General features: G+C 47.9%; 1 protein-coding gene across 1 annotated transcript in view; it reads left to right on the forward strand.

The window, feature by feature from the left end:
• The window catches only part of HACD4 (3-hydroxyacyl-CoA dehydratase 4), a 166,638-nt gene that overhangs the window by 125,089 nt on the left and 25,836 nt on the right, over nt 1–15,713 (forward strand). The window contains exon 4 of the mRNA XM_078675947.1: nt 11,843–11,955. Within this exon, the coding sequence (XP_078532073.1) occupies nt 11,843–11,955 (113 nt within the window). The remainder of the gene's footprint in view (nt 1–11,842; nt 11,956–15,713) is intronic.

A 15,713-nucleotide genomic window follows, 5' to 3' on the forward strand; every position in this document is an offset into this window, starting at 1 on the left:
ATGGGCTTGAGAATCCAAAACTGGCCTATCTTCTTCCCTGACTGGTTGATGGTAATATATTGCCAAAACCTTTCCTTTATAACCTTTCTGGTGTCCATAGTCATCCTTTCTGGTTTAAGTCAACAATCCACACATCCTATGGTTTGAAAATTAGTGGGCACGTGATTCAACCAGGCTAGTTTTACTCCCATGGCATGCAGCCAAACCTCTTGCATAATATCAAAGTAAGTTCTCAGCTCAGGTTATGTCCATATTCTTACCTAATATAACATGGGATGTAGTGCTGCATAGTGATCGGTGTATTTGACACCCAGCTCGTGCCTCAGTGCAGCTATCGGGGTCCCTAGGCTCTAAAGGAGTAGGTGGCTTAGAAAGCGATTCTCTACCCTTACCAGCATCTTGATCTTTTAGTAACCCCACAACTCTGGGTCTGCCCTTGAGGCTTTACAGAGAGCAAGTACTTGCGGCAGGCCTAAACAGAGCAATCAATTTGCTTCCCTGACTTTTAGCAAAGCTAAGAAAGCCACCGGCATGTTGACTCAGAGCCTGCTCTTCTTTTAGTAGTTGGGCAGACCAAGGCAACTTGGAGTCGAACCGTACACATGAGTAACCATAGTATTCAGTGCCATCCAGGGGGAGTAAGGACATTTGGAAGGAACTCCTCAGTTTGGGATTGCCTTTTAGGATCATATATTTGGTATTTGCAGAGTTGATCTGTAATTAATTTTTTATAGCTTCCAAATGCATTCAAGAGCTTGTGGTTGGATAATTCAGACAGTTTTTTTGTATTTGACATATTTCTGCCTTAAAACCTTTAGGTGCTGTTCCCCGTCGAGACTGAAGTGCTTCGTTTTCAGTGGCAGTGAAAGTGCAGATTTTAACTTGCAATATTCCTGGTTGAACCATTATATGTGCAAGGGGATACTGTTAGTGCTATGACTCCTTCTAGGATCAGTTTGCCAGCTACCATGCTTCCAAGACAGATTAATTACAATTTGAAATCTTGGAACTATCTTTGGGCCAATACAGTCTCTCATTACCTGGAATTCTTTGAGCATATTTTGCTGGAAGTTTAACTCTTTATAGGCCTACTATGCTGATTCTAAGTAATGGACTTTCTATTTGTTGTTATTTGTAATGCAGTTTTTTTCAGCTCTGGCATAAAAATAGTAAGTCTAATGGTGCCGTTGAGGTCTAACTTGAACACTATCAGCGGGTCTTGATCGCTCTCAAGTCTTTGTTCAATTACAAGATCATCAACCAACTGCCATGAATTCAGGTTGATTAAGATCTAATCTATCAAACTGACATTGCCCCCTGATCGAAAGGTATAATGTGCAATTTAAATCTGAGGGCATGAATCCATTTAGGGGGCGTAGATCATTTTTCAACATAAAGAACGTTAGGGAGGCACCTCTCCTCGACCTGCGAATTGACAAAGTTGGAGGAAAAGTTGTTCTGAGGATAACATTGTTATGCAGTACACCTAAATTGGCCAATGTGTCATCAAGTTTCGTATTAAAGCCCCGCAGACTAAAATGATATGTTGCCTCCCTTTCTTGGAGAGGGTGAGGTTTAATGATGACATAACATTTTGTCAGGCAGTGGCAATTTGCTTCTCTAGCTCATTCAGTTGCATTTAGTATTCTGATTGTAATCCCGGCAGGAAGTAAACCTTCATTACGGTTAGCTCCCAAAGGTCTCTGAAAATCACTAGCAGTTGGATATTCTTGTTAATTTTGGAGAATGCTTAGTCCTGGTCTGCCTTTTGTTTCCTTTATGACTTTTGTAGTGAAAAGATTAACGCCTTACATAGTGATCCTGCCCATGTCTCCCAGAAACAAATTGCTTTTGATTTAATGAATCTTGCCCAGTCCGTATCTTCTACTTTCTGTTTCAGGCCAGCTAAGCACTTTTATCCTAGTCATGTGGTCTGGGTCAATGTCTAGCGCCTATGGGTGGTGAACTGCATGTGCTGGCAGTACTGAGAAAATTGTGTATGTAGGCCTTGGACATCCGCTTTGTGTAAACTTAGGCAGGGTGTAAATCATATTGGCATTGCTTTAAGTGTTTCTTGCACTCCAGCTTGCAGTAGACGACCTTGATCTTCAAACTTCGAGCTCCTACTTTAAAGTATTGACTGAAAGGGCCTCAGGCTGAAACCGAAACAGAGGGCTTATGACATTCTACATGTTGATGGCTTATTGGGTCTAGTTTCAAATACCGTTGGATAGGGTTCAGGAAGGTCATCGCACATACATAAATTGAAACAATAATTCTGCTATTATTACAAACAGCAATCTTGCTTGTCTCAAAAGATGCTGGTAATTTCCCCTTTAAAAAAATTGACTCAGAAGCTATTTATTGTTTGAGAGGATAGATTGATCAACACACATGCTGATACTATTTGCCTCATTCATTTTTCAATGCTCTCTTATTCTGCACTCGAGTGATTAACTGCTAAATTTCCAGGGAGGGAAAATGATGAACAACAGAGTAGTTAACTCACATATAATTTGAATTACCATTCAAAACCCATATATATTACTGTCAAGAAAATGATCCAATGGGGGGTAGAGGGTTGAAATTTCTTTCCTGGAACGTTAATGGCCTGGGAGATCGTATTAAGCGCAGTGTGGTCTTAAAATGTATACGACGTTTGTCACCGGACATTGTTTTCATGCAAGAAACCCATTTGATTGGTAATGTTTGTTATGCGATGAATAGATGGGGCTACCGCCTTGTGGCGCACTCAGGGTTTACCTCCGGATCTAGGGGTGTGGGTATTCTTGTTCGAACCTCCCTCCCCCTGGCTATCGATGAGGTGATTCATGATGACCGTGGGAGATATACTGTCCTGGTGGGTAGATATGAAGGCCGCACCCTATCTCTCTTCAATGTTTATGTTCCCCCGGGTTTGCAGGCCTCTACTTTTACTGACTTGGGCCGTGTTCTGTTGGATCTCCCTGATAGCACTCTCTTTCTTGCCGGTGATTTTAATTCGGTGCTTTCCGGCCTTCACGATCGCCATCCCCCTAGAGATACCCCGCAGGCTCAGCAGTGGTTGGGTGGGTTTTTAGATACCTTTGGCCTTGTGGACTGCTGGCGACTGTTGCATCCTACTCAGCTCCAATACACCTTTCATTCTGGGGCCCATGGCAGTCTGTCCCGGCTGGATTATTTCCTGATGCCCGCAGCCCAATCATCGGCGGTTCGTGAGATTTTACACTTGCCGAGGGGTATTTCTGATCACTCGCCGCTCTGGCTCCGTTTCGAGGTTGGGGTAGAGGCGGCGGGCCGAGTGGCTCCCATTAACCCTTGGTATCTTTCCTCCCCTGAGACTCGTACCCTCTTGCTCAAGTCCATGGATGCATATTTCCTGGAAAATGAGGGGTCGGTCTCTTCGGCTGTGTCCCTGTGGGAAGCTTTTAAAACTGTGATTCGTGGACAGGCCCTTTCCTTGATTGTTGAAGCTAAGAGGGCAGGGAGGAAGGAGGTGGTGGACCTTGAGGGGGAGATCTCTGCTTTGGAGGACGAGTTGGAATCTGGTGTCACGCCTGACAAACTCCATGCCCTGGGTCTAAAACAGTTTGCATATAAATCTCTGGTCACTGACGCTGCAAAGGTGATGTTTCGTGAGCAGCAGGGCAGATTGTACGATGTGGGTGACAAGGCGGGCAAACTCCTAGCGTGGTTGGACAAGAAAGAAAGAGTTAATCGTGTGGTGCCCGTGATTCAGTCTGCGAGTGGTGAGAATGTGATTGATCCGACCGCCATTGTTGATCGTTTTGCAGAATATTTCCGTGTGGTATATGCTCCCGTGTCTGTGAGGGATGTTGCCGACTCCCGCCTTCTTCTGCGTGATATCACTTTGCCCTGTGTCACCGACTTGGACCGTATTGCTTTGGACTCCCCTTTTACGAATGATGAGATAGCCAATGCAGTTCGATCGCTCCGTTCGGGCAAAGCACTGGGCCCGAACGGTTTGCCTATTGAGTTGTACAAATTATGCCCCGATAAGGTGGCGCCGTATCTCCGCGCCATGTTTCTAGAATCTCGTGAGCGGAACATGCTTCCCTATGATCAGCGTCTGGCGACAATCGTCGTCATTCCCAAAGAGGGTAAACCGCGTGACCTCTGTTCCTCGTATAGGCCCATATCCCTATTAAATGTTGAACCTAAGGTGTTGGCTAAACTTTTGGCGACCCGTCTCCTTTCGGTTCTTGGGGAGTTGGTCCATCCGGATCAGTCTGGCTTTATCCCGCATCGTAACACTGCTCTGAATTTACGTCGCCTCCACGGCGCGCTGGCGAGGGCGGGGCTTTTGACTGAACCGGCCATTTTGGCGTCCCTGGATGCCTCCATGGCCTTTGATACTGTGGAGTGGCCCTATTTATGGGCGACACTTGAGAAATTTGGATTCGGGTGCGAGTTTATTAGCTGGGTTAGACTGTTGTACGCGGAACCTCTGGCGCAAGTTGTAGTGAACGGTAGAGTGTCGACCCCCTTCTCCTTGGGCAGGGGTACCCGTCAGGGTTGCCCCTTGTCCCCTCTGTTGTTCGCGCTCGCTCTTGAACCGTTGGCGGCCTGGCTCCGTTGGGAACCGTCCCTTAAAGGTATTCGATGGGCCCCGGACTTCGAAGACCGCGTCTCGCTTTATGCGGACGACATCCTCTTGTATCTTACTTCCCCTCGCAAGTCTTTATCTGTTTTATTTGACGTTCTTGCGTCCTTTGGTGCTAACTCAGGCCTCGTCATCAACTGGTCTAAATCCTGTGTATACGTTTTATCTGGTATCTTGCCTCCGTTGCCGAGTAGACTTCCTCTTCAGGTGGTCCGGGATGGTTTCAAATACTTGGGGGTTTTCGTTACCTTGGATCCGTCCCTTCGTTTTGATCGTAATCTCCTTCCCCCGTTGCTTAGGCTCCGTTTGGACGTTGCCCGCTGGCGCAAACTTCCCCTGTCTCCACTGGGTCGGGCGGCCCTGTTTAAGATGATGTCACTACCGCGGTTTCTCTACGCTCTCCAGAATTATTATGATCCTATCCCCAAGACCTATTTTCGGGAGATTGAGAGCCTTCAGAGGCAACTTATTTGGGATGGGCGACCGCGCATTGCTCTCGCGAAACTTTCTATCCCGTGGTACGATGGGGGCATGGCGCTCCCCGATATTAAGAGATACTACTGGGCTTCCCATCTGTCCGCTATTAATCACGCTATGTTCTCTCCGGGTCGTAATCCGGCGTTTGAGATGGATAAACTTCAGCTTCCGGGAGGTGACTTTAATAGAGTACTCTATTCTCGCTCCGCTGGGCGCCATCTTGTGGGACCTACTTTGACTGCTTTGACAGTGTGGCGCGCTGCGAATGTGAGCCTGGGCTGGGAGGATCGCTTGACGTTGGCGACGCCTCTTTATGCTTCGGAACGTCTGGGCGGTCTTTGGTCTTCCAAGGGTTTTGACCGTTGGGACTTGATTGGGATCTCTAAAGTGGGGGATGTATATTCTAAGGGTTCTGTGCGCCCGTTTCAGGCCCTCCAGGCTGACTATGGCCTGAGTAGTCGGGAATTCTTTCGTTATTTACAGATCAGGCACGCTTTGGTTTCGGTGTTTGCTCCTGGTGAGATTCCGCCTGACTCTTCCCCACTTGAAGACCGTATCCTTGACGGACATCTTCCTGATAGCACTATCTCCCTGATCTATAAAAAGTTGATCAACAATCGGACTGACTTATTGGCCCGACTTCGGGAACAGTGGATGGGAGATGGGTTGGAACTTGATGATGAGGATTGGCAATCGGCCCTCTCCTCTCCGAAGGAGGTGGCTATACCGGCTCGACTCCGTCTGGTCCAATTGAAGATCCTTCATCGGGTGTACGTGACGGGACCGCGACTGATGGTGATGGGCTTTTCCTCTGATGGACTGTGTAAGCGTGGATGTGGTTTGCGTGCTACTTTCCTGCATATTCTTTGGGAGTGCCCGATGGTGGCTGCTTATTGGGTGGCCGTGCTTGATCTGATGACTGTGGTGACGGGGATATCCTTGCGACCGGAACCTCGTCGCTGTCTTTTGAATGTTTGGGAGCCCACGGACTATTCGGTGGCACAGACTAGATGGGCCACCCTGGGCTATATGATTGCGAAGCGAGATATTGCGCAACTCTGGGGGGCCTCCAGGCCCCCTGCCCTCGCGCAATGGGAGGATAATATGGACTGGTCCATGTTCCGTGAGAAAACTGTTTATGTGGCCAGGGGTAGACCCAGGGCATGGGTGAAGGTGTGGGGTCAATGGAACGAATACCGTGGCGACATTTGTACTCCTCCCCTTGTGGACACTATCGAGATTACCCTATCTCCCTAGGCTAGCGTTCCCGGAATCTTCATATAGGGACTGAGCTGGTGTCACCGGCTCTTCCCCCCCTTCTTCTTCCTGATATCTGCCCCCCTCCCCCCCCCCCCCGCTCCATACTCCTTAGTGCTTAGGATATTATTACTGCACCTCCGCTGCTGTCCCCCCCTTGCGTCCCTTGGGCTGACCTTCAGTGATACACTCTCGCCTTTTTGTATGTTTGTTCTTTCATATATATAAAACCTGTTTTGGTCCTGTATTTAATGTGGAGTATTGCATTGTTGATTGACGGTTACCTCTGCGGGCTTATGTGATATGTGTCTACTCCTTTTTAGCGGCTGGCCCGTGTGGTTGTAGGCCCATCCTTGTACATTTCTGCTTGCTCAAATAAAGGTTTTTAAAAAAAAAAAAAAAAAAAAGAAAATGATCCTAAGGACCGGGGAATCTCATCATTCAGTCTCTTTTCACGTGTGCAGTCTGAAAACCCAGCGTCGGTCTCTGTTCAAGAGCCTGTCGTGGATGCATTTTCCATCGGGTAATTTTTCCAGCATCAGCCATGTCAAATCGTTGGTCGTTTGATTCTCCTTGATATAGTGATTGTCAATTTTGTAAGGGTACGTCTGCATCTAATTGTGCATATCTGTTCATTGATTCGGATTGTGACTGGTCTTATAGTCATACCTATATATTGCATATGCAATGGGCATTGGAATTGATACACACAATTCTTTGTGTTGCATTTTACATGATTACGTAGTTGCCATTTGTGTTTCAGTCCTGGTGTTGCGTATGTGGCAGCAGATTGCCGTGGGGACACATGGGCCCACAGATCAACCCTGGGTTAATAAAAGATCCTAAATCCCTGTAGATGAGCTACAACATTCATGGCAAACAATGGGCCAGGGTACCCAGGAGCACCTTTCAAAGCCATGCCTTCTTCACCCCCCAGAGCACCTTTCTGTCGCCCAATCACAGGACCCCTACCCATATCAAAGGAAGGAAGGGGGAGTGCCAATTCCAAAGTGTACAAGGAGCCAGGGAGAGACAAAGGCGCATATTTATGAGCGCTGATGCAACGCTGTGTTGCAGCATTTTCTTGCCCCATGGATGTTTTGTATTTATAGTACGGTGCATGGCAGAAGGACCGAAGAAGCATCAAAAAGTTTGGCGCAATGGTGTGAAGGATGGCGCAAAGTGTTGTAATGTAACTGCTACCTACATGACGCAAAACTGATTTGCGTGTCGTAAAGCACCTCTACGTGCTGCAAATCAGCATTGTATCATACAAGAGTACATTACGTGGCGGCAAGATTGAAAAATTAGCGCATCTCAAACCACAGAACTTCTCAACGCAAACAAAATGGAGGGAGCATCTACAAGCCAGGACGACCATAACCCCGACCAATATGACCATAGACTTCCTCTTTCCCAGGGTCGCTGTAATTTCATTGAGAATCAAATCCTTATCTGTGAGGTGGCAAAGAATAAACACCTCCTCTTTGTCACCTCAAAATTCCCTTTAGGAAAGAAGGAAGTCATTTGGCATTTGGATAAGATTAAGTGTCGCTGTGAGACCTGAACTCTTCAGGTAGCGTTTTCCCAAACATTTTGCTTTCTCCTTCCAGGTTTTGCTGATTGTCTTGTGGTGGCCTTGAGGCCTGGGGCGCTTTTCCACTGTAAGTGCAGTGTGAAAGTATGTATGCCCTTCCTACACACGTTAGGAAGTGGTGCTTCCCTGTGGTTTCTCAACATAGGTCATGTCTGCCATTGCAGGCCTGTGTTAGCGCACTCGCACCCATGGTAAGTGTAAACCTGTGTCCAGCTTGCCATTGCAGGCTGGTGTGCGCATTTCCACCGACGGTGTCTCTAAATATGTGTCCAGCCTGCCATTGCAGACTGGTGTGCGCTTTGCCCTGCGGTGTTTCTAAACATGCACCCAACCTGCCATTGCAGGTCTGTTTGTGCGCAATTGCGCGTCTACTCAGACTAGCCTGTTTAAGTCACTAACAGTCCTGAGAGAACCTTTCACTACCACCTGAGCACCCCAAAGGTATGTCTTAAGGGGTGAAGCGAGTGGCAGGTGAAAGGCAGGGCAGGTATGCATGGGTGTGCCCTGCCCAGTTAGTAAGGAATACCCATGTGTATTTTCTCTACCTTTGAGGTTTGCTATTCCCATAGGTTAACAAGGGGGAATGGTTGAAATTACTTCAGGCTGCAATAGTAGATTGCAGTGGAGCAGCCTCATAATCTTTCCTATCATTGGATTCAGTGTGACAACCCCTTTCCAGTAGTAAAGGTGGCTTTGTCATGATTTGCATAGAAATGCCACTACTAGAAAGGGGATGATTCAGAAAAGGGGGTGGTGATGAACAGAGTGTCTGAATTAAGCAGACCACTCTTACCCAGTCCAAAGATCAGGGCTTGATCCATCACCGTTATTTAGCTCACTGCCCCATCCCAGCTCAGAACCTGGCTACATGCAAATTAGTCTGTCCCTGGCCCAGTGCATCATGGGAACAGGGCAGACCAACAAAGGACCCACACCATCTACTTGTGACACCTGGAGAGCGGTGCCCACTCAAGTGCCCACATTGTCTGCTGGATCCCAATAGGTAGCGAGGCGTGAGCGTGGGAATAGGAATTGTGCCTAGAGACCTTGTGCGGGGCACCAAAGTCTTGGCAGCATCTAAGGCATGTGGACCCTGCATCATGGGGGACCTTGACATGCAAAGTGTCTTGGTGGTGGTGAGTGGATTCACTGGTTGCGGGATCCAGCATGCCAGCTTCGTTGATCATACCATATCTCTCGTGCAATACTCCGACTGCATGCTCATTGCGTGCGGTGTCTTAATCACAGGGTGTGACACTTAGAGGTAGGGACGTAACAATACTAGTGCCTCATTCTACTTCTTGAGGCATTGCTGAACTTGTGCCTTCGTGTGTGACCGGAACTGTCCGGTGCGACCAATATCAAAATGCACTGGATGTTGTGCCTCATTTTCAGGGAGGTATGGAATTTGCAACTCTTCGTTGTGTGTGACGGAAACAGTCTGGTGCAACCCTATCATCGTGCACCAGGTGTTCCCAGATTGCCTTTGTGCGAATCTGATCGACGTGTACCTGACGGGGTGCCTCCTTCTCCCGAGAGGCCCCTCTTCATTCTCCATTCATTGATTGTTCCCTTTTTGGCCATCAGTGCGCAGACCAACTGCCCTCTCTTCACCAGGCCTTCCCCGACGACATTGTGTTGCCAGGTAGTATTGCGCGGCCCAGGTGGTAAGAGTGATTGACTGGGCTGGAAGAACGCATTCAAGAATGATTGGAAGCAGGTCAAAAGATTGTGTTACCTCTCTCCCCCCGTGCTTGGCAAAATTGGGCTGGTGCAGAAGGGCCTTATGGACTCCTTTGGTGTGACCGACTATTGCCTTCAGCCCGTTTCTGCTCTGCATCCTGTGGGTGAGCTTCTCGAGTAGCTGCCAACCCCCTATGACGACTGCCTCCTAATTAATCCTGCTACCGATCCCCACCTGCTTCCCTGGGACCCTAAGAGTGACTTTGGCCGCATGCGGCCTAGTGCCCGGCGGGGTGGAGGACGGGAAGTCTTCAATCTGAGGGTTTAGGATATTTAGAGTGAGATGGAGGGAGGTTTGGCGACAAGGGGTCTGCTGTGTGTTATCCATTGACCTGCTGGGTATCAGTTGCACCGCATTAGGGTGCAGGGTGCGTATATGCAAGAGCAACGCATCTCTAAAAAGATATTTATGAAGCCATGCAATACCATCTTGGGTGGCCTCGTAAATCTGAGTAATGTAACATAGCACAAATCACTGCATTGCATTACTATGCGCCATGGAGACATTTCCATGGGTGTTGGATGGGTTTCCCCATGCAACCTTCATGGATTTTGATGCATTGCCAGATTTTACAAGAACAGGTAAACCTGGGAATATGCCAAAAAAACACATAAGCCTTCCCAGGAGAGGTGTAACAAGGAGAAATATCTCTAATTCTTGTTGTTTTTTCCTCTTTCTATGTGGGCTGCATTCTGCAGGTGCCCCTTCCTGCACAAAACCAATCCTGCATGCAACGCAGGCACCCTTGCACCATGGAGCAAGGGTGCCTGCATTGGCGCTAGGCAGCCATTGTGTGCCAGCACAGGGGAAAGCACAGGAATGCGATGTGTTATTTTTAATATGGCACTTTGTTAATGTTAATGTTAAAAAGACTTTTAAAGCGCACAAATACCTTACGGTGTGTTGGCGCTGAACTATAGTAAGACCTATTGAACGTAGAGAAGGGGGAAATTATCATGAAAACAACCAGGTCTTTAGCTTTTTTCTAAAAGCAAGGAGAGAATTAGCATCTCTCATATCAGCGGGGAGAGTATTCCATAGTTTAGCAGCACAGTGAGAGGTGCTGCGACCTCCCTAGCACAGAGTTCGAATTCTAGGGATTGACATAAGTTTGGTATTTGCAGACCTTAATTGTCTGCCTGGGCGATACCGTGAAAAAAATTGTTTCAATGGTACCTGTCCTGCCCCATTCAGAGTTTTATAGGCAAGACAGAGTACCTTAAATTTAACACGTTGCACCACAGGCAGCCAATGTAGCTTACGGATTCCTTCTGTAACAGATTGATGCCTAGGAATATTCAATAGAAGCCTTGCCGCCGCATTTTGCACCATCTGCAATTTCCTTAGGTGTTGTTTCTGTAAACTGATGTATACGCTGTTACAGTAATCAAGTTTGGGCAGCACCAAGGTAGTCACAATTGTTTTCCTAAGATCATCTGGAATGTATGGTAAGACCTTTTTAAGTTTCTTCAGTAAGTAGAAGGAGGCTGAGACTGTAGCATTAGTTTGTTGCGCATAATTACGTTTATTATCTATCAGCACTCCAAGGTTTTTGGCCTTTTTTACTGGTTCAGGAGTCTGTCCTAATTCAGTTGGCCACCACAGTCTGTCCCAGTTGGGTTGGAGATTACCAAAGATTATCACTTCGGTTTTATCCGAGTTTAGCTTTAGACAGTGTCTTCCCATCCAAAGACTAATTTCCCTCATACAGTGCTGAAATTGTAGTACTAGGGCCTGCATATTTTTATATGCTCCGACGACGATCCGAGTGTCGTCGGCGTAGGATGTCAGATTAAAACCAAACTGCTGTATCAATTTCCCAAGATCAGACACATATGCATTAAACAATAAGGGACTAAGCGATGAACCCTGGGGAACCCCACATGGCAGTACATAAGGAGCAGCATGATATTTTCCTCCCTTTCCCTGTCACGCAGCACAGCAAGATTACTTGCTGCATGACTTTTCTGTAAATATGCCCCCTGGTGTGTTTTCCGAATAATTTGTAGCAGAAAAGTTTATTTGCTTCTGTCATTTTCATCTGTGTGAATTCAGTAGTTCCTGCTCACAAGGAGCTATTGAAGGTGCCTTGAGCTGTTGCAAAGGTAATGCTTCCATATTGTCTTTACTCCTTATCTTTCAGGTCGCACAGAGGCTGATTATTTTGTTTGTGGTTGTTGCCAGTCAAGAAGAAGTCCAGGGCAAATATATTGTCTGTCTTTTGTTTTTCCTGTGGAATCTCTGGGATGTTGTAAGGTAAGAAATCACAGCATGTCAATAGATTTACGGGTCTTGAAAATATAGTCTGCACATACAATAGAAGATTCTTACATTAATTTTAGCAAATGTTTATGTTAAAAATATAGTAGGCTCTCGTGTGTCTTTGGTCTGCTTTTGTCGAGAGCAGACTGCAGTGAAAGCTTAACGGAAAATAGACTGTTGAGAGGCTTTTATTTTGCTGCCTAAAGTAGTGGGGGGCATGTTTATCAAAAAATCACGCAGTTCAGCAAGCCACCTTGCTATGATGCGTGACAGCAGGAATGCGCCTTAAGTAACATTATTTGGCACAATCCTTTTTTCCCCCTGCGCTGGTGCGTAATGTGGTGCCTGCGTTGTAAGCAGGAATATTTTTGTGCAGGAAGGGACACCTTCCTGCACAAAACAATTCCCTGCGGCATAGGAAAACACAAAAGGCCCAACCAGGGGTGAAACCATATACTAAAATAGTGGAATGTGAGGTAAGTACCAAACGGGACTAGTACCCAAGGATCGAGGACCCCAGGGGAAGCACAGAATCACCCAAGGTGAGTAGCTAGGGACCCCAAGGCGCCTGGGTGAAGAGTGGTTACACCAGGTCAAACGTCAATCGGATAACACAGGGTAAATCATGGTTGGAATTTGAGTTTTAGGACCCTTCCCATAGGACCCCGAAGGAACAACTTGGTCAAGGAAGGTTGGAGAGCCACCCCACCTGTGGACACCCCAGAAACCAGGATACCTACACCAGTGAGTCCAGGTGCATAGGGATGAAATGGTGTCATAACCACCCGTAGACGCCAATAGAGGTTCGTGGAAGATCAGCAGCTACAGAGTGTCGTGAACCAGGACGTTGAAGCCTGAAAACAGAGGGGACAGAGTCCAAACAACACCCAGAGGTGACCAGGAGCAGAACGCCAGCCCTTATAGAAGGTTCGTGCTGTAGCACGGTGAGGTTTAAGCAGAAGCTGTGGAGCCCAGGCGATAATGCAGGGGCACAGGAACCTTCCGCGAGCTGTCCCATGCTATTTGACAACTGCGGGAAGGTAGTGGCCAGCAGGACCATCAACAAGCCTAGGCAAACACCAGTAACTGTTTGCAGGAGAAGATGCTGTGTTGCATACCAGCAAAGTCTGTGTGACTAACCCAGCAAAAGTAAGTCAGGGTCGGCCCTCAGCACGCAGGTGAGCCATCAGGAATTGCTAGAGCCCCCTCGAGGACCCTCTGGCAGTAGGCAGAGGGAGTCGCAGGGAAGCCTCAACAGCACAAAGGAGATGAAGGCCCACCATGCAGAGGATGCAGGCAGGACATCGTTCTTGGAGCAGTGCAGTGCTGGAGGCTGGGGCTTCTTGGAGCTTGAAGATCTTTTGTGAAGAGGGCCAACAAGCCTTGGTAATGACAAACAGACATGGTGCACAGGGAGGCAGTTCACGTCGGCTGGAGAGGGATTACAGTCACCCAAGTTGCAGGGTAGACTAGTCAGGCCTGTAGAGAACCAACAAACCACCACACCACCACCTGTGTTGTAGAGCCAGGTGATGTCCATGGGACAACAGTATCAGCAGACCAGTCGTCATCGTAAAGGTGCCTGCGGATGCAGGGAAGTGACTCTTTCACTCTAAGGGAGATCCTTCTGGCTGGGATGCAGGATGAGTCCTTGGTGACTTGGAGGATGCATGACCATGGATTTGCCGAGCTTGAAGAAACACAGGGACGAAGATGCAGCAGGCATCTTCCCACCGGTGCAGCCTTATCTTTGGAACTCTGCTGTTCTTTGCGACAGGACCAGTGTCCACCAACAGAAGAGTCTTCAGACAACAGGCAGTCGGATCTAACAGTTGTTGTCGGGAAGTATCGAAGGACCCACTCTCAGGGGAGCCATTAAGTAATCCTAAAAAGGGGAAGGACCTCTTCTCTGGTGATCTACCTATCAGAGGGGGTCAGGGATGCTACTCAGCTGTCCTAGCCATTCAGATGCTCCCAGGAGCCATCATTCAAATTGGCAGAATCAAGTGGCCACCTGGAGGAGCTCTGGGTACCTCCCTAGGGAGGAGCTGGACAGTGAGGTGTACACTCCCCTGTACCTTGTGTGATTTCATTCCAGAGCGGGAGCCATAGGCTCCTGAACTGGGCAAAACTGGTTTATGCATGGAGGGCACCAAATGTGCCCTCCAATGCAGTCTGGTGGAGCTCGGAAGTGCTCCCACCCTACCTAATTCTAAAGGAGTAGTGGTCATGCCTCTCCTTCGCAGGAAATCCTTTGTTCAGCTTCCCCTGCCTAAATTAAGCTCATAAGCAGGGGGCCAGAACATTGTCTATGGTTGGCAGCAGCGCAGGCTGGCAGGCAGATCCTCTATAGCTACACAGGTAGGTATTGGGGAGTCCTCCAAGGAGCACCCCAGTACATGGTATCATGCAACTAACACTGGAATCGGTGTTGTTGCATGATTTCAACATGTTTGATACCAAACATGGCCAGGTTCGGGCAGCCATATGTAGTTGGACATCTCGACTTGCCAGTGTCCACTACATTACTTATAATGGCTGTTCCACACTTACAAAAGCCCAGAGAATGGAGGCTGGGGTTTGTAGGGATACCTCTGTTCTTGCAGGGGTACCCACACACTTAGAACCAAGCACCCTGCCCTTGGACTGAAGGGCCTACCTTAGGGGTGACTTATATCCCAGTCACAGGCTTTTAACCTATAAGGGAAACCTTATAGCATGAGTGAAAGGTGCAAGCATCATTTCACGCAGAATGCAAAGGCAGCTTTGCAGACACAGTTTGCATGGGCTCCAATGGGTGGGATAATCCATGCTGCAGCTCATAGAACACCCCTGGTGTACTAATGTCCTGGGTACCTCAGTACCATATACTGGGGCCTTATAATGATACCCCAGAATTCCAATTGTGGGATGTACAACATACCAGCGAATTTAGAGGAGAGATCACTGCCACTGTGGTTCTGATTAGCAGGATTCCAGTGAACTACAGTCGATGAACACTGACTCCAGACAAAAAGTGGGGGTATCTAAGCCAGAACGATCCAACTTTCCTACACCTAGCTCATAACCGCTGTGATTGCTTAATGCATTACTGTAGCTCTGAAGCAGTAGCATAAGAAGGATGCCATTGGCCCTGGTGCAAATAAGGAAAATGGCACCTGTGAATACGGAAGGAGTATTACAATTCAGGAAATTTTAGAGTTCAGGGGGCCCCCTTAGGGCTCTGCGCCCCGTTGTCACTGCACCTGCTGCACCAGTGGTAGTTACGCCCTTGGGAGTAAGAGGGCTATGCTGCTTAGCATGGTATCCGAGTGGAGGTGCCACAGTCAGATTTGCCAGGCTCAGGAGCTTCAGCTCTAAATCATTTGCATGGGACCGCAGAGATCTGGCTGAGTATTTTGGCCACTGGAAGGTGTTGCCACTTGGGTAGAAGCGGCAGCTCACAGACGATGGACCAGGCTGATTTGTCACCGACAAAGCAGGGTGTCACATTGTGCAAGAGCAGCAGGGCTTGAGGACACTCAGCAGTGAGAGGAAAACAAAAGGGTGTGCATGTTGAGAACCTCCATATCCACCTGGGGGGGGGGGCACCATCTTCAGTGGGATAAGTGGTAGGCTTTTTTTAACTTTTACTTTTAACCACAAACGTCAACATGATGTACTGAGTTTTTATGTTTCCTCAGGTATCTATGTACATTGTGGGGTGATCAAAACAGAATTTGTATGTATTAGTGAAGTGGCATTAATACATG

The sequence above is a fragment of the Lissotriton helveticus genome, chromosome 2_1 (assembly GCF_964261635.1).
Source record: "Lissotriton helveticus chromosome 2_1, aLisHel1.1, whole genome shotgun sequence".
NCBI classification, from domain to species: Eukaryota; Metazoa; Chordata; class Amphibia; order Caudata; family Salamandridae; genus Lissotriton; species Lissotriton helveticus.